At 32.4% G+C, this 21,028-nt stretch overlaps 2 protein-coding genes across 5 annotated transcripts; both read left to right on the forward strand.

Annotated features, from left to right (window-relative positions):
• Positions 1-2,072: 2,072 nt before the first annotated feature.
• Positions 2,073-10,889, forward strand: Bma-rad-50 (Uncharacterized protein; the record flags this gene model as incomplete). Of its 2 annotated transcripts, none has more annotated exons than XM_043081901.1 (31): positions 2,073-2,149; positions 2,519-2,753; positions 3,049-3,156; positions 3,237-3,338; positions 3,446-3,519; positions 3,710-3,815; positions 3,901-3,969; positions 4,110-4,260; positions 4,324-4,427; positions 4,691-4,840; positions 4,938-5,007; positions 5,080-5,153; positions 5,243-5,415; positions 5,616-5,739; positions 5,891-6,069; positions 6,317-6,491; positions 6,699-6,902; positions 7,075-7,245; positions 7,348-7,440; positions 7,700-7,843; positions 7,947-8,024; positions 8,219-8,380; positions 8,470-8,572; positions 8,668-8,819; positions 8,950-9,147; positions 9,307-9,420; positions 9,513-9,652; positions 9,846-9,957; positions 10,142-10,250; positions 10,422-10,583; positions 10,831-10,889. In XM_043081901.1, the coding sequence occupies 31 exons, from the start codon at positions 2,073-2,075 to the stop codon at positions 10,887-10,889; spliced, it is 3,972 nt and encodes a 1,323-aa protein (XP_042937835.1). The 2 variants fall into 2 exon arrangements, with proteins under 2 accessions (XP_042937835.1, XP_042937834.1); XM_043081900.1 differs by having other exon boundaries at positions 8,950-9,136; positions 9,320-9,420.
• Positions 10,890-11,389: 500 nt separating this feature from the next.
• Bma-drsh-1 (Uncharacterized protein) lies at positions 11,390-19,957 on the forward strand (the record flags this gene model as incomplete). 3 transcript variants are annotated; one of them, XM_043081902.1, is made up of 29 exons in its annotated part: positions 11,390-11,498; positions 12,085-12,215; positions 12,294-12,363; positions 12,467-12,588; positions 12,711-12,820; positions 12,903-13,024; positions 13,272-13,426; positions 13,562-13,712; positions 13,831-14,012; positions 14,080-14,255; positions 14,409-14,628; positions 14,824-14,971; positions 15,055-15,221; positions 15,399-15,529; positions 15,626-15,754; positions 15,970-16,048; positions 16,113-16,205; positions 16,320-16,485; positions 16,606-16,826; positions 16,924-17,066; positions 17,141-17,219; positions 17,577-17,734; positions 17,945-18,080; positions 18,362-18,479; positions 18,723-18,805; positions 18,977-19,143; positions 19,327-19,491; positions 19,724-19,821; positions 19,944-19,957. In XM_043081902.1, the coding sequence occupies 29 exons, from the start codon at positions 11,390-11,392 to the stop codon at positions 19,955-19,957; spliced, it is 3,843 nt and encodes a 1,280-aa protein (XP_042937836.1). The 3 variants fall into 3 exon arrangements, with proteins under 3 accessions (XP_042937836.1, XP_042937837.1, XP_042937838.1); XM_043081903.1 differs by lacking the exons at positions 14,409-14,628; positions 15,055-15,221; positions 15,399-15,529; ... (13 more) ...; positions 19,724-19,821; positions 19,944-19,957 and having other exon boundaries at positions 14,824-14,836; XM_043081904.1 differs by lacking the exons at positions 11,390-11,498; positions 12,085-12,215; positions 12,294-12,363; ... (13 more) ...; positions 16,113-16,205; positions 16,320-16,485 and having other exon boundaries at positions 16,620-16,826.
• Positions 19,958-21,028: the final 1,071 nt, after the last annotated feature.

The raw sequence follows: 21,028 nt of genomic DNA on the forward strand, positions 1-21,028 counted from the left end.
TTACGTATACAGCAGCTTTGAGTATTAGTGCATAATTTTATACTGTTTTCATGACATTTTTTGCTCATTGTTATTATTTGAAAGAAAAGTGCCCATAATTTCGCTAAGTATTAATAAAGAGGAGATGCCATTGAGTAATATATATATATATATATATATATATATATATATATATATACTAAACGATACAGTGTTATATTTTCGTTTTCCTGAAAAACTTCATGGCGTTAAATATATTTGTTTTGCAAGACCTAAAGTCGATTATTTGCTCGGCTATCAACTAAACACGTTTTTTTAGTCCATAATTCTATTTAGGAATAATTTGGATATCGTAGCATTTTAAATAAAATTAAATTTCGTCAAATTTCAAAGAATGCTAGGAAATGACGTGAGTAATGTTGAGCGCTGTTAGTGATATTATTGATCAACTTTTTTTTTTAGAAACTTATGGTTATAGCTTGTCCGAATTGCTGGTCTTTCGGCTTAACACAGTACTAATTTTAAGCTCATTATCACGAATGCATGTCTGTACGACTGCAACTAGAATTAAATTTCATGATGGATTTGATCAACTGCTTCCGCTTGACACGGAGAAATTAGGGCGTCTTCATAACATTTTCTAGAATTGGAGACACCCTGAAGCCTAGTTGGCATCAGTTTTGATATGAAAAGTTCATTTTATAGCGAATATTATGAGTAGAAACTTCACTGCCAATTTTTTTCTTGCAAGACGAGAGAAAAAAGTGCAGGGACAGTGACGACATATGCAAAAGAAAGTGTGGAAGTGGTCGTGGAGTAACATGACATAAATCAGTGGAAAGTGAGATCAGCCATCGAACGCTAAGTTCAACTGGAACAGTTTTCAATGCATTTGATGAGAAACATCCACAGAGGTGAAATTCCATCAATAAACGTCTTCAATCTTTCCCCACTTTTTTACACATTAAGATAATATAAATTAAAGAGGAAACCAATAAAATTTTTCCCATAACTTGGAAAAATTATAACTTGCAAAAGTCATAACTTATCTTTTCCAGAACTTGTCTTGAAAAAATCAACTTATCTTTCTCATAACTTATCTTGGAAAAATCCTTTTAGAATATTTATCAAAATGAAACAGTCCACGTCCTTGTAATCACGAACTATCACAGAAATTCAATGGGATCTGGAAATGTTCTTTAATCACGACAACTCAGTTGTTTCTAATAACAACATCAATAACATTAAGGACTAATTTTCTTGATAAAATGGATGGAAGTACAATTTTTTTTTTTTTTTTCTCAAATGAGACATTTGATTTGGTACATGCTTATACCACAAAGTATATTATTAATGTTAAATTACTGAGAAACTGCAGGACCTATCATTAGGTTTAACTCTTCTAACTATTTAACGTCAGTATTGATTTCCAAAACTATACGTATTTCAGAGATCTGGATCACTTCGAATTTCAAAGAAAATCTAAAGTACTGTTTAAGAAAATTTATTTACCTTCACTGACGTATCGAAGTTAGTAATTTTCTATGGAAAATCCCGATTATACGATCATGTCATCTGAGATAAGACTTAAAAATGAAGGAAGATATCAAAACTGACATAATAATTTTCCAGAGATTCTGCACCGAATCATTTGGAGAAAAAAATGAACACAAAAACTAAAAGCAGCAAAACGTATTTCTCAAAGTGCTGTAATACAAGCGTTTCGAAATAAATCTAAGGAATTTCTCCATAAGCAGTGTCAAACTAACGTTTTGAATCAGAATATTTGATGAGTGTCCAAAATGCCATGAGATATTGCCGCCTAGGCATGCTTGTCTATTCGCATGTTCAGTTGAAAATTGAAATTTTGATGAAAAGCGAGACGAAATGTCCAGCGAAGTAAAAAATGCAATTTTCAAGAATAATTCACTAAATATACTTATAGATGCATTGTGAATTACATGTGTGACACCTCCTTTCATCAATAATAAGTTACAAACAACTGCAAAGCAACTTTCCGTCTACGACGGACAGTAATCGTCCCCATTGCAGTACTCCTCCCTAGCATACAGTACCACAATGCTACGACTCTAATGAAAAGGCAAGTGAAAGGTATTTTGCGGCTGTCAATTTGTCCAGCGAAACTAGTGGAGATAGTCGGTCTTAGCAGGTTGGTGTCGTGGTGTGTGTGTTGGGTTGGGTCGTATTTTGCTAGTTTATGCTAGGATGCAGCCTGCAGAAGTTTGTATTACGAATTTTATTTGAATATCCTGCGTTGAACAACTGTCTAGTTCAGTACTGCTGCAAGTAGTGAGTACTGAGAAATACTGTTAATGACATGAAATTCCATGCAAGCTTGCTTAACTTTTTGGATTGCACATGCATCCACATACCAACATTGTAGCATATTTGGTAGGTTGACTTTAATGAATCAGAAACGTGACTTTTATATCGCTTAATTATTTAGAATTAAAAAAATATGAAGCGATGGGAAAGAAATACAAGGTTTCAAGTTTTTTGAATTTTAGAGATATTTTAGTAAAGAGATTGATGTGTCGGGGCGGATGTCGTTGTTGGACACAATAGAACTACAGGGAATCCGCAGTGTCGGAGTGGGACCTCAAAATGCTAATGTCATTGAATTTCTGTCTCCGTTAACTATTATTTGTGGGCCTAATGGTGCTGGAAAGACAACAATCATTGAAGCACTTAAATATGTCACAACTGGCGAGTTACCGAAAGGAAGCTTCCAAACATTTATCCACGATATGCGAGTAGGTTCACCACATCACTTCCAGCCTCTCTATTAGTTTCTCATTTTAATCTTCTACCAATATTCTTCATTCTATATATAAAAGTCAGATTCTCAGAAACTTGCTGATTTTTATAAGAACACTGATATAGTTTAAATATTTTCCATCTGCATTTCAACGGGCAAAATAATTTACATTGAAAACTGAAGTTTCAAACAATGAAAATGATGCGAGCTTGTTTCTGATAGACTTGTGTCTTTACATGAAATATTTTCCAGCATGTTGACAGTTGGTCATCATTAGTATTAATTTGCAGTTGGCTGATAGATCTCGAGTGGATGCATCAGTGAAGCTCAAATTTAGAGATATCAGAGGGAGATCTTGTGTCGTGACTCGTCGTATAATGCAGTCCAAGGGTGCTAAGGTGGAGCATTCACTTTTAGAACTTTGTCTTATAAATATTTCAATCTACTCAGTGGAAACTTAGTGGAAATTAATTTTCAGGGTAAAATAACAAATAAATCAGAAGAGAGTACGATTGCAATCGAGAAGGAGTCCGGCGAGTGGAAAAGCTTATCGTCAAAAGTCGTTGACTGTAAGAAAGAGGTAAGTCTCAGCTTTAATTGTAGTGCTACATCTTTTTTTTTTTCTTTTTTCGATTCAGAGGAATGTAGGGTTGCAATTTTAATCATTCTGCATTAAAAATGCTACAGATTTTGAACCTTCTTGGCTTGCCCACAGCAATTTTGGAATATGTGGTCTTCTGTCACCAGGAAGAATCGTCATGGTTAGTTAAAAGCTTTATTTTTGTTTGTTATTAGTTTTTCAGATTCTATAATTACTCTAATGAACTCTTTATCTTGCAGTTTTTCATTTTTATATTTCAATAATAGAAAAGATGGAACATTGAATAAAAAAAATGCTCACAGTTTTTTATAAAACTTTCTTGTTCTGTTTAATTTTTTTTCTCATTGTAGGCCGCTTGATGAACCGAAAAAACTGAAAGAACGCTTTGATGAGATTTTTCAAGTGACTGGTTATGTAAAAGCAGTTGAAGTTCTGAGGAAAGAATTCAAAGAAAATGTTTTTTTTTCCACTATATATATATATTTTTTAACCAGGTTTTCACACCAAATTTGAATCTATTATAATGAATAAAAATTTGTAGCAACAAGAACTGAGGATTACTGAAGGCAGGCTACCACTTCTGATTAGGCAGCAAGAAGAAAAGATTGAGGTTTATATGTATTTACCAATTTTTATCCTTTTTTCATATTACTGTTTATTGCACAAAGCTCTATTTAATTTTTTTTCTTTCTAGTTAACGAATTTTCATTATGTGCTTAATGAAAGTTTAACTTGCTTACTGCATTGCAGCTGCACAATGAATACATCATCCTGAAAGAACAAGTAGCAAAAAATGAGGAAGAGATTTTGCTAAATCAATCAGTACTCAAGGAAAATACTGCCAAGAAGAACTTGAAAGTTGCAGAACTTGATAAAGCGGAAATGTTAAGGAGGAAGCACGGTATGTTTCGTTTTTATCAAATTTTCTCGTTTATCTGATTCTTTTGCTGAAATTTTAATTAAGATATGATGAAAGCGGAAAAGCAAATACTTGTCGATCAGGTTGAATGCTGCTCGGCATTGGATTACGAAGGAGGGATCGAAAATTTAAAACGTGAAATTGAGTCGGTATAAGTTTCCTTTCCTTTTTTATTTTCTTGAATTCTAGCACAAATTTACGAATTTGTAACTATTAGATACACTGATTAGAAAAATTTTTAGTTTAAAGCGCTTAGGTATTAATCGGTGTTTGTTTTTCACAAAATAAACTAAACATGTCTAATACACCAGATCCACTGTTTAATACTCCGCTCTTTGTTAAATGAATGGTTTTGAAAGTATTTCTTTGTCGTTTCCTGAAAACATTCATTATAACAGTGTTTTCTTTACAGATTACTCATTCTGATGAGTTTGAACATATGGAACGGAATCGTAAGCGAATCAATGCTGAGATTGATGAACTTAATGAGAAAATTAAAGAGTATGTAGCAAAGAAAAAAGAGATCGACAAAGCAATTGTGCACTTGAAAAGTATTCAAATGGTGCTTTTTTTCATGTCTGAATTAAAATATTTTTTTTATTTTCCTTTTTTTTTTTTTTTTTTTTTATTATGTTCTTGAAATTGTATATTCATTTTAGATGCGTGATAAAATGACTGCAGAAAGGAAGCAGTGCTTACAAACTTGTTGGTCACGATTTAATTTAAGAAGTAGGGATTTTTGATCACTAATTGAGTTTTACCAGAGTCTTCAGGTGCTTTTTGCAATATTTGTTTTTCCAGATGAACAGATGGAAACTCCGAAACAGTTGTATCACTTGATTGAAAAGCGGAAAGAAGATATCAGCAATTTTAAGGTAACTTTTATCTAGTTTTTATGTTTAAGACGTTTTCAATAGTTTTTACATATTTTTCACATTTTGCTTCGAGTCGGTTTTTATTGTAGAATGAAATGGAAGAAAAGCAAACAAATTGCCAGAAAGAAATTGATAGCATTTCCGGAGTTTTAGCTCAACTTACAGCAAAAATAGAATTGAAGAATGAAGAACGTAAACGACTTGATGAAGATATTACTGTAATAAAGTGCAATTTAATGGAAGCATCTACTTCATCCCAGAAGTAAATAATTATCACGTAGATTTGCCGATAATGTAGATTAATCTCTTGTATGTTTTAGTTCTTGCTGCAAGAACAGAATTTTCAATCTTTCAGTTTTTCTTTTTGTAAAAATGAAGTTTTGGTCATTTATTTTGGAATATTTTTCATTTCATTGTAGTTATTACTATTAATGACAGAAATGAAAGTGGGGAATTGTTCAGGCTTGATCGTTTGCAAGACGAAATATTGGAGCAAGAAAAAGAACTAGAAGTAATGCGAGAAAACGAAGCACTGGGAAATACTGTTGAGAATTTAAGAAATGAAAGGAACAGCATTACAAACAAGGTGAATTACCGATTTGTTTTTTTTTTTTTTTTTTCTATTTATTACAGTTCGATTTCTCGTAAGTTGCTGTTTTTACACTATCATTATTTGCAGTTTATTTTTGTTATAATTTAACTTTCAAGATATGCTAGATTCAAAAGCTCTTTTTGAGATAGAATTGCTCAAGAAAGAATATTGTGTGAGAGAAAATGTTGAAGAAATTGAGAATAAAATCAAGCAAAGAAGTGGTGAATTAGCGAAATTCGAGAAAGAACTCTGCGCACTAAAGAACAAGCATCAAATTGCATTACTGGAAATATTTAGCACCGATGAACCTGAATTCCCTCTTAGGTCAGTTCATACAAAACCAGTAGCTCTTTAAATGGTCTGATTACAAAATTTGGTGAAGTTTGTATGTTGCGAACTAGAGTAGATTTTGCTTTACATTTGTCATTGCCATTATTTGTTATCATTGAACATTTTATGTCTATTGCGTTAACTTTGGATGTTCTGTTGATATTAGGTATTACCCAATTTTATAATAAAAATGATTTATTTCGTACATATCTGAGAGTTCATGCAGCCTTCCAAATTTTAGTGAGCGACTCATCATTTATGCTCGAAACACACAAAATAATTTGTCAACAGCTGAAGATGAATTCAAAATTCGTGAAAAGGAGGTATCGCGAGCTCAGTTTGCTTTGTCACAAGTTGGTCGAGAACTGGATCAATTGTCTGACCGAATTGCATCCTGCAGGCGAAAGATAACAAAGGTTGTTTTCTTGAACAAATGTGGCATACTTGTTCATAATAATGACTTCAATTTTTCTGCAGTTTCAGATGCCTTCATTTCTTAAGAAAACTAAAACAAAAGAAAAAAAAATATGGATTCTTTCTTTGATTTTGTTACCTTTTATGGATTTAAATAAATATATCAATGAATAATTCTCTTCCACTTATGTTATTTGTAAAATTTGCAGGTAGTTACTCATGAAGATGAAGTAGAACCGCGTTTGAATGAAATCAGAACACTTCTTAGGAAATCGCAACAGGATTCAGGGCGTATCAATGGTTGTGTGTTCTTATATGAACAATGGGAGGAAATAGTCAATATGAAGAAATGTTGCCCGCTCTGTGAACAATCGTACAGCGGTATAGAGAATTCTAATGTTCTTAAAGAAAAGGTCTGTGCAGAATGGCATATAAATTTTATTAGGCTCAAAAATCTAATAAGAGACTAAGATCATGGAAAGAATGTGTAAATTTTTATAGATATAGTGTGGGACTATTGTTATTCTTATTCTCGTAATTTTCATAAAGTATTTAATATTGTAATAAATTTGAATCAATTTTCAGATAAGGCAAAGGAAGGAAGGTTTTAATCAAGATGCTGAAAAACTGATCCGTAAAGTAAAGGATTATGAAGCAATGCAAAATGAACTTTTAGAAATTGTACCTTATGTTGGGATGTTGAAACAATCAAATAGTGAGAAAGAAGGATTGCAAGAAAACTTTAAAAAGGCAGAAGTATACTCTTTATATATATATTTTCATTTTATAGATTCTTTTTAAATGGTATCTTAGTTTTTACGTTGTAATTTAACTGCACCGGAATATATTAAAATACAGGAGAAACTGCGTGATGTGGAAGTAGAATTTGCGAAGTCGAAATCTGAAAGAGACATCATTTTGCAAAAGCTAAATGTGATTCTCAGTGTTCAGGTATGCTCTATGTCTGTTTTCTTCTAGCTTGATGTAGCGATTATAATCAATTATTTAATTGAAAATGAGCTCTGTACTTTTGTAAGGAAAGTTCATTATTTTTTACTTTGGTGGAAAATAGTATCTAGGAGAAATTGAATGATTTCGAAATAAGATTTGCGAAGTCAAGAAATGGATATAATTTTGTTATGAGAAACAGATAATTTATTACATATAAATTTTCCAAAGTATTTTTTTCGGTTAGTTAAAATTTTTTCAGATTGATATATCTCTGATGGATAACATTTGGAAGTCATTATCAGATGCGAAACACGATATAAAATTGCTGAAAACAGAAATAGACGCTTCGGAATGTACGAAACAGTCACTTGACGATATGAGAATCGAAATAAGAGAGAACGAGGTGATTAAGTATCATCTTACAATGCTGTCATATTATTTGCACAGTTTTAATTGAAACCATTTTTGCATAACTTTCTTTGTAATATTTTCAATTTGATTTCTAGAAACGGTTCACAGAATTGATTAATAGGATTGATATGATCCAGGCAGCAGCTTCTGAAAGAAGCAAACTTGTTGAAAAGGCAAGTTTTTAACCATATGTAATGTTTTTTTACCTTATTAAATTAAATTTTAGTTACAGTATTCCGAATAAAACGACAGCGATGATAGTTTTAATTATGCTTCTCTCATTTTAAATTAATTAATTTTAAAATCATTATTAACTCCTTTGGAAGTGGGAGTTTCTGAATATTTCTTTTTAGTGAATCCATTTCAGTTAAATGCATCAAAAGAGCTTCGAACCGCCCTGTGTGAAAAAATAGTGCAGTTTGATTCTATAAAAAAGTCACTGGAAATAAAAGAGAAGGAACTGGAAAAAAATAAGCAAAATTTGCAGAAACTGAAGGAACAAAAACCGGTTGTTGAAGCGGAATTACAAGTAGCTATTAAGACCTTTGTTTTTTTATGTAGAACTAATAGCGATTGTACGAATCAAGTGATTCTCATTTCACTATTCTGTCATTATAGATGAAGAAAGAGCAGCGATTTATTATACAAAATGAAACGAAAAATAAGGAAGCAGAACTGTTATGTTTGTTACGAGATGCAGAAGATGCTGCCAAAGAATTAGGTAATTATTGGGCATAGTTGCGGAGTTCAGATGTTTTGTTACTTTTTGCTTACCTATTAGCTTCATAACATTGTCTACAGTTTCTGAATTTTTAGAGATGATAGATAAGAAACTGCAAGATGCTGTTGATAGTACTGATGATTTGAAGGATCGAGAAAAGGATTTGTTAAAAATAGATACCGAAATTGGTGCAAGCAATGCCAAAATGCGTCATTTGACGGGACAAATTGATTGCTTGAATTCAAAAGTATGCATTTTGTATTAAAGTTGTGGTACTAATTTGAGATTAATATTCAGTTTAAATCATCAGGTAAAAATGTTCGCAGCTTTTTTTACAAGGCATAAAATCTTTTAAAACTAGAGTAATGATTTTCTAGCAAGAGCGTAAACATCGATTGGATGACCAACTTCGGAAGTTGGAATTGCAAGAACGAATCAAAAGTTTAGATAAGAGCTTAGAAGAAACAGAATGGTATGGTAAAGCAATCCCAGAATTGAGGGAAGAATTGAGCTCACTCTCGAATCAAGTCAATGATTTACAGTTGATGATCGAGAATAAAAGAGGTGCTAAATTAGTAATTAGTAGTTTTTTTTTTTTTTGAATTGTCTGCGACCTTTAAGACGAAATTAGATCTGCGGCTGATACCAATTAATCTTTATCCAGTTTTTTTTTTTTCTGTCTTTGAATTATCTTTAATTAGTAATTTTGTATTTCCGGTGAACTGAATGAACAGAGGAAACGGCTAGCGACTATGGAAAAGTTTTTGGCATCATCTGAGTATGCAGAGTTCAAAGCAGAATTTAAAAAAGAAGTCGTGAAGAAATGTGTCATCAAAAGAGTTATAGAGGTTCTTCATTTTCTTGTTTCAGAACTTATTTCAATTTAATAAGCTTACACTATGCATAATTTATCCAACTCATCTATTTGACTTATTGATAGGATTTGGCAAATTATATACGAGCAGTGGATGAGTCTGTTGTGAAATTTCATGCTCAAAAAATGGAAGAAATCAACGAGGTGTTGAGTTCTTTATGGGAACAAGTATATCACGGCAATGATATTGAAACTATACAGATCAAGTAAAAATTTAGGCTTTTGCTTCAGTCTATTGACCTCATATAATTGTACTTAGTCCAAAATTCATATAGATGATGTTTAAAGTATTTTAGTTTGGATTGCTGTTTTGCGGATATTTTATGTAAAATACGAGGTCAGCTGTCTTACAGAATTGCCTTCTTCCATTTTTTGTTTTATTTGTTTATTTATTTAAAGATCTGAAAGCGCTGGCGAAAATGAAAAAAAGAAATCATATAATTATCGCGTGGTAATGTATGTTGGTGGCACTGAAATAGATATGCCGGGAAGATGTAGTGCCGGGCAGAAGGTGTGATTTTTTGCTTATTATCTTCTGGCATTTGTTTGTTTGAAGTGTAATTCAAATTAATGAAGGAAGTAGTTTGTATAAATTGCCATTTGAACGAAAAAGCACCTGTTATAAAAAAATAGAAGCTAAGTGAAGTGATCGAAAATATAGACCAAAATAATGGATAACTGCAGTATCTATTCAGATGCTTGCGTCGATATTGATACGAATTGCACTATCAGATGTCTTCTGCGACAAATGTTCGATAATTGCGCTTGATGAACCAACTGCAAATCTGGATGTGTTGAAAGTAAGTTATCTGACTTCTCCATCTAAAGGCTAAAAAGCGAATTGATGCAGTCATATCAGCTTTTTAACCATATCCATTTTGTACGATATTTGCACATCTATTATTTATGCTTACGAAATGGATGAATTATTATTTTCTAGGTCTGTCATCTTTCAAGATTTTTTTTTTCGGGTAGAAAATTTGGGCGATATGTTGGCAGACATTATTTCGGCTCGATGTGCAAACAATGCTAAAATGTTCCAACTTATTATCATAACGCATGATAACCGTTTCGTGGAACATCTTCGACAGTTATGTCGACCGGAATGGGTTTACTCAGTGTCAAAGGATGATGCAGGTTAGTTTCTGAAACATAATATCATTAGTAAGTTTTTAATAAATAGAGCAGGAACGAAGCTTTCATAGAAATAGATTTACAAAGAGGATTATTCTGGTGTTTTATTTTGTTCCTGCTTAAAGGATGTTCTGAAACTTTTGAAATTATTTCATTTTTCATGCTTTTCTTGGAATACTGAAATATATATATTGCTGTTTGTATAATTAATAGAGAAGAAAGTTTGATTTGTGTTCTTTTTAATTTACAGGTTTATCACGGGTGAAGCGCCATCGGAATTTAGAGGATGCAACTATGCGTGAAGGATAAGGCAACGTCTTGTTTCAGGTCAGATATGTGTATGAAATATTATCGCTGTTTCTTTGTATGAATTTATTCCCTCTTTTCATTTGAATACTCATCATCAGTGAGAAAGACATCTTTAATCCTTTTATTCAACACGATTGTTTCTTTTTCCTTCCTTGAAGTGTTGTTTTTAAATGCTGATTTTTTATTGTTATTATGTCCTGTATTTTTCGAGTTTCTTATCCAGTCGGAATTTCGTTCCTATGTATTAGCTTTGAATAAATTTCCAAGATGTCCAGAATTTTGCTTGAACTTATGAACTTATAAAATTTGTTGTCCGCTATATTTATTTTATCAAAAACTTCGTCCTTTGAGTATCATATTATGAGGTTGAAAGAGACAAATTCGTGGGTGATAATTATTTTAGCAAAAATGATACGAAAAGGTTGGTGTTTTGTAATTATTTTACCAGAGGTTCAGATTTGCAATATCTGGTTTATGGTTTAGTGCATCAAAAAAGGAAGATGTTCTCAAATCCTGGTTTAAATTTGCCTCGGATCAATTTACCTCAGCAAGCAATTCGACCTGTTTTGGCTCCAGATGTATCGAGATTTGGTTGCAGCAGCTCATCTGGTAGTATTTGTGTGGAATTCTAGCTAAAAATTTGCAGACATCTCAATGCAGTAATAATATTTAGAAATGTATGGTCCGCGGTAGATTAATGCAAAATAAAATTGATGGAATTTGATATTTCAAATGCTAAGAGTAGCTTCCTTCTCTAGATGTGTTTAAGTTTCGGAGGAAGATTGCAACCGTTTTCTTGCGGAGTACGCTTCAGTGACTGCCAGAATAATTTAACTGCATAATTTTTGAGAACTGTTATTTTGCCTCAATAGATCCCATCTTTTTCTACCACTAGCACTTTGAATTTTCTGCACATAGCAGTAACTATTGTTATCTAGTAAGAGGCAATTTAGTTTGATATGTTAAATCTTATTTCACATTTTAGTACTTGTATATGATCAAAATGTTAAATCATTTCATATGTAATGGCTGTTGAGGATTGAACAAATGAGGACTAGAAAAATGAGGTGTCTTTTAAATCAAGTTATTTGATTCGTTTACTGACTATTTTAATATAACCGTATTCAAGCAAAACTTTTGGAATTTATTGAAATATATAGGTTTCTTTCGAAATTTTTAGAAAAAAATTATTTAGGCACTGTTAATATGCTATCAACGACGGGCGGAAAAGCAGCACGAAATGTTCCTCCATTAATTGTTTCACACAACACATCTAATCTCTCAGCAATGAGGCCACTGCTTCCCGTATCTAATTCATCAGAACAGGTTGTTTTCTGGAATTTATTTTGGACATCTTGCAAAATTTATTTTTGATTTCATATAATTCCAAAGAAATATTTTTAGATATCCGATGTTCAGTGTCGACCATATCGAAATGTTGTTGGTTGTCCAAAACCTTTGTTTTCTGATATAGGTAAGCAGTGAACTTAGACTGAGCAGTTTGAAGTTCTTTCTGTATCTGTTTTGGATTAGGAATTGGAATATGAAGTCGGATATGTAAATATAACGTTGCTTAGAAAGGTACCAATGGTCATCAGCATCAACAGTCGAAAGGTCGCAATTTGTAAGAACACCGGGAAGTAGGAATAGCCGATCATTGCCGAGTCTGAGAGACGTTTCTCGTGTTGCAGTAAAGCAGGTATTTTTATATCTGTAATGTCCCTAAAATTTTTATGTATTTTATTCATTTCTTTACTCATGAGCTGACAAATAGTTGAAACTGCTCAACAGTTTGTTAGTCCTAATTAACTAATTTTTTAGAACTTACATATAAGAGAAGCTGGAGTATCCGATGATACGGTTTGTACGTTAACGTCAGACTGTGGGATATCCGCTGCTGAACCAATAGATATCAGCGATGAAGATTTCAAGTAAATGGTCATATTATTCGTTCCATGAATGTTCCCATCTTATGATTTGTTTTTAAAAAAGAATTAAAAAAGAATTTTTCAGTTATGTTGGTAATGAGGAAGAGCACGCAGAACACAAGAGCAATAAATGGAACACGACGAAAACACGATATAGGAAACGAAGACATGAACAATCTAGTAGTGGCGAAAGCGAATCAGAGCAGGGTAATTTTTATGTTCTTGTTAGTTTTTTGACTAAAGGTTTGAGAAGATGGTAGAGAATTTGGTCCATTCTACTACAGTAAATAAATTGATGTGTAAGATTAGGAATTTCAACAAGCAGAATAAATGGGAACAGAAATATTTCGCATAATTATTTAAAAGTTGATATATTATAACTAAATGTAAGAATTAATGCTGTAATCAAATTTATTTTAAATAATTAGAAATATATATCTTTAAATTTGTCTAGGTAAAGACATCCCTCGTTGGCAGAAGTTGACAAAGGAAGATTTTGTTGACACAATATTAAGCGATACGGATGACGAAATTGACCAGGTTGAACAGACTGTGGCAATGAGTGGCTTCCATTCGCGGAGTATTCCTGAAGAAAAATTTTATTGCATTGTATGTCAGCTGCTTCATATACTATCTAAATTAATTCTACTAAAACAATTCTTTGGTACTATCTAAATTAAATTTAAAAAATTTTCCTTACTTTTATTTATAAGTATTTTGAATAAATTTCTTCCATGTTTACAGAACGATGTCGGTGATTGCTGTGCTACCGAAGAATTGAAAAAGTTACATAAAAGATTCAGAATAGAGATTATAGAAAAAATCGCGAAGGAAAAAGAAAGTCAACCGAAATCCGATCCTCCGAATATTCTTGCATTTCATGACAACTGCAAATGTAAGGTGCTTTTGTTTTTTTTGTGAATTAAAATGATAGAAAAGAAGAGGTTTTCAACTATTATGGTTCCAGTGGATTTCATTGTTAGATTTTTCCAAAGAAACTTCTGTACTTCTAGGTGGTCATCACTCGGATACTGAAACTGAATCAGAAAGTTGTGATTCCGATGATTGTGTTGATGACAGTGATGAGAGAAGTGGCAACGTATCTGTTGACGAACAGCAAACTGATAGTAAAGATAAAATTACTCGTGTAAAAATGAGTGAATCCAAAAAGCATAGCACCGTTGCGAAACAAGAGGTTAATTTGAAAATTTTAAATCTATTTACAGCTTTTATATCTTAGACATTGTAAATATTCATTGTAGGTCATTAGAAAACGTAACCATCCAGCCATTCTTCACAGTGATGTTTGCTTCAATGAAATTGGTCAAATGAATGATGGACCAGAATGTCGCTGTTCATGGGCAGCTAAAAAATCCGGCTTACGTCATAATAAATATGCTGGAGAGACTGTTATAGAAAAATGTGATCTAAGCTCAAGGTTAATGTGAAGATCAGTGATATTTTGCATATGAAAGGAATTTGCTACTAGTAAGTAGGGATGATATAGTGCCATATATAAAGTATAGTGCCATATAGATGTTTGATATTCCGAAATACACCGTGGTCATAGCAAATTAAAATTATTTTTTAGCAATTCGCATCGTTTATGGCACTATATACTTTATACTGAACCTAATCCAAATACTGTTGTTCGCCGTTCAACAAAAATTAACCACCGTGGTAGGACTTATGAACTGGAAGGCTTTTCTGTTTTTTTTCACAAGTCCCTTCCATCGAATTTTCCCCAAACACCATTGTCAAAATGGACAAGTGAATATAACATTAAATTTATGGAGGAAAATATTCCAACGGTTATTTTTCATTCATATATTTTACATTTTTTTATATCTTTATTTTTTTTTTTCATCTGCAAGTATTTTCATTTTTCCAATAATCTAGTGAAGAAAGTTTGAATCTGTTAATTTTTTTTTTCGAAATTAACTTCCAAGATACTAGAAGGATTTGAACTTTTCTCAGCGAATTTTCCTAATTTAGTAGTTTTGCAGAATTTTACAATAGAAGACTTAGAATTATTCCATCATTATTTATTTACCGATATTATGGAAATGTACGATTTAAAAAAATACCCTTTGGATAACACTGATGGTTGTCCTTATTACCATTGTATGCCAAGATTTGTTTACAACCTTTCAGGTGATTGTCTTCTTCCATTTTTGCATTTTTTCAATTTTTTTGTACCTTTTGCATAACAGTTTTGATATAGCAAATATTTTCAGATGGCGGGAAGGAGATATTACCAATGTCTGTTGTAATGACTTATCTGATTGAGAGCTATCATTGTCTTATGACAGAGTCCGAGGCGCAGATTCTTAAACATGATGCTGATGCTTTTCGCGATTTTGCTGAAAATGTCCGTGGCTCCCTGGTTATGAATGCAAGTAAGGTCAGTTAATTATCCTTAGATTTACTGAATTTAAATCCTAATTTCATAGCATTTTGTCTTAATCGTGAATAAACATATTTTGGGCGGCGAATCGATTTTATTTCGTAGAAAAGCACAAAATTTCATTGTTTTTTTCTTTTTTTGAGATTGTTTTATGCTCAGTTTCCCTTCTTTCAGAGGCCATCGACAATTCGGGTAGATCTCATTGATAGGCCAGATTTTTTGCCTAACAATTCGGATACTCTCTTTCCGTTGATTACTCACTTTGGTATGAGGCCTTCTTCCCATACTTATAATTCAAATGCAGAGTGAGTGGTTTCCCGATGGTCGATATTGTCTAGTTAAACTCGAATTTTTTATCTAATTCTTGCGTGTACAGTTTTGCATGATTTTTGCTACTGCAGGTATCAAAAAATGTCCAAGGAATACTTGCGAATGCGCAAAATTCTTGCAATGAAGCCACGTGTAAGTGCGGAGGAAAGAGGAAAACTTGCACAGAAAGCTTCACAATTAAAAGCATTGCGTAATGATAGGTAGCTTAGAGAAAGTTCTGCCTTTTCTTTTCTTCCAGCTTCACTTATGGTTACACAAACTGCAATAATTTAATTAAATGAAAACTCACATCAAGAACAGTTTTTTGTTATTTTCTTATTTTTATAATGTACGCTTGATCATACACTCCAAAAGTTTACGATTCATACACCTTAAAAACTCAGTTAATCTTCTTTATTTTCTTTACTTTTTTTAGTCAGCTAAAGCGTGATTTTGTTATGTCAGTGTCATCTCGCAGCTTCTATAGTACAGGACTATTTCCCGATATTGTGCAGGTATTTTTTGTGTTTAAGCGTTTAAGTTAAATTTGTTAAAATATTCGAGTCATAATGTTTTCAGCATGGTTTGCTCCTAATTCTTGCATGTGCACATGTGCGTTTTCAATGGTCTTTACAAGTATATGAGCAAGAACGCATTCACTATGTTTTCAAGGTTTTTCATTCTTGCCTGAATAGCAGAAATGATTCGAGTCATACTGTTTTTTTTTTTCGTATAGTAGTCTTTTTAATACTAGAAAAAAAAGTCTCTTCATTTGTACAGTTGCAGAACCGTTCGCTTTTGGAACTGGCATTGACCCATCCATCATATCGTACTAATTATGGTACTAATAGCGATCATGCTCGTAATACTCTTAACAATTGTGGTGTACGTTCTTCCAAGCAAAGAGTGCATGATCGTTTAGTGCAACAGCAGTTAAGTGCTAAGAAGCGAGGTATTTGCTTCCTTATAATTTCGTTCTTTTTCTTGAAATTTCGTTCTTTTTCTATTTTCTATTATATCAACAAACTATAATTCGAATTATGATGCATCTGTGTTGTCGGTTTAATTTTAGGTTTTCATACCCTAATGGAAATCATGTCGAAATTGGGTTCAAAAAAAGCGGAACAATCGCCATTAAATCATAATGAACGACTCGAATTTTTGGGCGATGCTGTTATTGAATTTATTACTACTATTCATTTGTTTTATATGTTCAGCGAACTTGATGAAGGCGGTTTGGCCACTTACCGTTCAACAATGGTTCAAAATAAAAACCTTGCTTTGCTTGCTAAGGTTTTCGAATTTTTGGATTTAAAAGCATGATTTTGCTGCTGGATGCAGATTCGGTGCAGTGTGCAATATGCTTTGAATCTTATAGGGCACTTTTTAGAAGATAGGCCTGGACGAGTTTATGTTGTACGCGCATGGACCTGATTTATGCCATGAATCTGATCTTAGACATGCGATGGCAAATGCTTTTGAAGCAATGATGGCTGCAATTTATCTTGACGCTGGAATCGATGAGTGTGATAGGTTTGTCATAAATCATATATAGATAGCTCTTTAATCAGTGTTTTGTTCTCTTCTCTTAAATTAATCTTTTTAAGAATTTTTGGTCACGCCATGTTTGCTGATTCGAAGGAATTACTTTCTACATGGTTTGATTTAGAAGATCATCCTTTAAAGGTAAATCAGATTCATTCTTTACTTTTAAAGAATTTTTTTGGAAATAATTTTTTCTTTTTTTTTTGTTTTTGTTTTACAAGAAAAAATAATTTTTATTTGTTTTTGAAATCATTGCTGCTTTAGGTTTTTTTTTAAGGACATAAGGACTCTTTTGAGTTGAAAAAAAATCCAATCTCTTTTAGGAAAATGAAACAAAAGCATTGATTTTAAAATTATTTCTTTGAATCGTTCCTAAAAACTACTTAAAAAAATGCTTCAAGATCAGATTTAAGCTATGGTAGAGAAAGCTTTCCTTCATTTTCTTGGAGGTTTCCATCATTTTTCCTGTGTTGTTTGCTCTTCAATTTTAATTTTCAGCGAGATAATCCAAATGGTGACCGTCATTTGATAAATGGTGTACCGGCGCTTCAGCTGCTCACGGAATTAGAGAAAAACATCGGAATTACATTCAAACATATAAGAGTGCTTGCTAAAGCTTTCACTAGAAGAAATATTGGCTTCAATAATCTTACTTTGTGCTTTTTTTTTTTTTTTTTCACGTTATTTTCTTGATTTCCATTTTTCTTTTTTGATTTTTTCCTTAAAATTAAGATTAAGAGGCAATTTCTTAATTTCGCTCTGTTTAATATTTTTAAGAAAAGACAAAATTGATGTTCTTAAAAATTTCATGCAAAAAAATGATCAGTTGTGAGTAAATTTGTTATAAATTTCATAAAACTTTATAGAGGCCACAATCAACGTTTGGAATTTCTTGGGGATACGGTTCTGCAGTTGATAACAACGGATTATCTTTATAAGCACTTTCCATACCATCATGAAGGTCATTTATCAATATTGCGCACTTGCTTAGTTAGCAACAGAGTAAGTTCGGTTCAACACTTTAAAGTTGTAAACGGTTTTCGGGAAACTTTTCTCGTTGGTTCGTCTTTAAACCATGTTTTCATTTTTTAAACTCATGAATTCAACTTTTTATCACTTCATGTTTCAATAAATAATATCATCATATATATATTGTCAAGGATTTTTTTTACCAAAAAATTTTTCTAAGGGAGGCTTGAAAGCACAAGAGTACAAATTGGTACGCCCAAAAGTCAGTGCAAAAAACAGTTTATAATTCTAACTTGTCAACAGTAAATTTTTAGACACAATCTGTAATTTGTGATGATATTGGCATGACGAAATATTTGGTAACGCCAAAAGTTATGCAAAAAAGTGGGATGCCAGTGTTAAGAGTAAAAGACAAGGCTGATCTTGTTGAGGGTATGTCCTCTCTATATGTGAATTGCACATAGTTCATGATTACAAATTCATTATCATGAGCTATATTGTTATAACAGTTGCTGGTGATTATTTTCTAGATGAACTGCATCGTATTCATGTTCACTTAGTATTTTAGAAACTGGGTTAAAAAAAAATTCAAAAAATTTTCTCTCATATTACTGTCTGTTAGCACAATAAGCACAGTTGTCAGGTACATATCATAATTCACTGTTTTCTATTTAGCATTTCTTGGTGCTCTTTACGTTGATCGTGGATTTGATTATTGCAAAGTTTTCTGTAGAATTTGTTTCTTCCCCCGTTTAAAAGTACGTTTTTGATACATTTTTAAATGAGTTTCATTGGAATTTAGTTATTCATTTCTTTATAAAATTTTTTCTTTAACTGTTGAAATGATTTGTAAACGGCGTAATTAGTTTTTGCATTTAAGATGCATTTATGATGGAAAAGTTAAAAAGTTGACTGATAATCCTTTTCAGTTTTTTATTATTGCTCAGCACTGGAATGACCCAAAATCACAGTTACAACAGTGTTGCTTAACTCTACGACAAATGGATGGTGGTGAACCAGACATCCCGGAATATAGAACAATAGCTGTTGAAGGTCCAACTAATACGAGAATATACAAAGTTGCCGTTTATTTCAGGTAATATTGTGCTGTTTATTTCTGTCTATATAATGCTTAGGTGATAATGTTTTTACAGATGTGATTGTGTTTTATAATTTTGTATAGAACCGTTTTTTAGTTCTCTCATATGAAGAGACTTTTGGCTGTGTCTATTGCTATCTTTATTATTTAAAGACATATTCCATCATTAGTTGTTTTTAGAAAGAAACGATTAGCAGTAGGATGTGGACATACAATGCAGTTAGCTCAAATGCGTGCTGCGGAGAATGCCTTGATAAAAAGATCTGATCTCTTTCCAACGCTGAAAAATACAGCAAAACATAGTGGAGTACAAAACAGACGTGAAAATGGTCTAGGTGCCAAAGTGTAAATTTTTGTTTATTTTCTTTTCGCTTTCTTAGTGTTTGGTACTTGATGAAGTATAATCCTGTCTTATTCTGAAGCACAAAGCATATTACTTTTAATTTCAAACTATTTTCTACTTTTTTAAAAGGAATAGTTTAAATTTCTTTTAAAAAGTCCATATTTTCTATTTTCAGTGCAGTTTGAGCAGAATGATCTGAAAATAGTCGTTTTAAATTATACAGTTATTTTTAAGGAAATGCGAACTGGCTGATCGGACAAAACAACGTATGCTGTTCGACTCAACTCATGTTTTGCAATCGGACTTTGCAACTGGGTCATCACTCACTGATGGTACTCAAACTTCCAGACCACAGATCATTTCATTGCTTGACCTCAAGTTTGATGCTGATGGTTGTCTCATTTAGTTTCGTCAAGTAGACTTTTGAAAATACTTTTAAAGAAATATTTTTAAGGAAATGCGAATTAGCTGATCGGACTAAACAACGTGCGCTGTTTGAGTATTATTAAATTTCAGTGCTTATTGTGCTTTATAAGAATTTGTTCATTTCAATTATCTTAGCCTGTCTATTGTGTATTGCCCATTTTAAAATAAAGTTTAAAAAAATTTTCAATCTATGCGTTATCTTTCTGGTTGTCAGGAACTGAATATTTCACAGTATGTCAATCTTATCTGTATAATGATCGTGATATCACTTTGGTGAGATGTATTTTACTTCTTATTTATCACATGTAAACTTACATACTTGCTTCTAGTTTTCTTAGCTTGACGTTTTGTTAGATTGTGCATAACAATGTTTAGGAAGTATTACAAGGCTTAAGTCTGTAATATTAATAAATTCTGGAATTGAATTTTAAGGAGAATGCAAGTTTAGGCATAGCTATTAATTTAAATAAAACGAATAGAAATTTTGTTGGAAGAACCCGAGTAAATCAACAGGACGTTACTTATTCACTTTGATGGAAATAGAAAATTTAAATTCGCAGGTATCTTACCAGGCAGTCAGCTGTATCAAAAGAAAGATATATGAATGGAGCGGGATTTGATGTTCAGAACTCGTTAAATTTTGAGTGCGCCTTAGCAATTGCATTGTGCAGTCCACTGCACTTATTATAGTAAGATTAATGTTTTGTTGAAATTCTTCGGTTGCTTGCTTTCCGAAAAGCTAAACGTTCCTTTATTTAATGTTTTATAAGGAATAGTTTCCAGTAGTTGTTATTTAATCTCGAAATTTGCTCCATTGAAATCTACGTTAAGTCCTTACCAGTTAGTTTGTATACCAAAAAAAAAAGTTTGTTTTTCAAAATCTCTCTGTTAGCTAGCTATATGCGTTACTGCCTGTCACTTAGTAGTCACATCTATTGGAGATGTTGTACCTGTGAGACTCCGCGGGGGCTTTGAATATATTTTCCCGGGAAATTACCAGGGTCGGCCCATATGAGATCGTTGATGAATCCAATGTCAGTAATATCTGTTGGTCTGCAAATTCGTTCGAATTGATTCCAGTTAAGAAGATCTTCAGAAATTCCCCCATGTGCT

The sequence above is a fragment of the Brugia malayi genome (genome assembly GCF_000002995.4).
Source record: "Brugia malayi strain FR3 genome assembly, contig: Bm_v4_Chr4_scaffold_001, whole genome shotgun sequence".
Taxonomy (NCBI): Eukaryota; Metazoa; Nematoda; class Chromadorea; order Rhabditida; family Onchocercidae; genus Brugia; species Brugia malayi.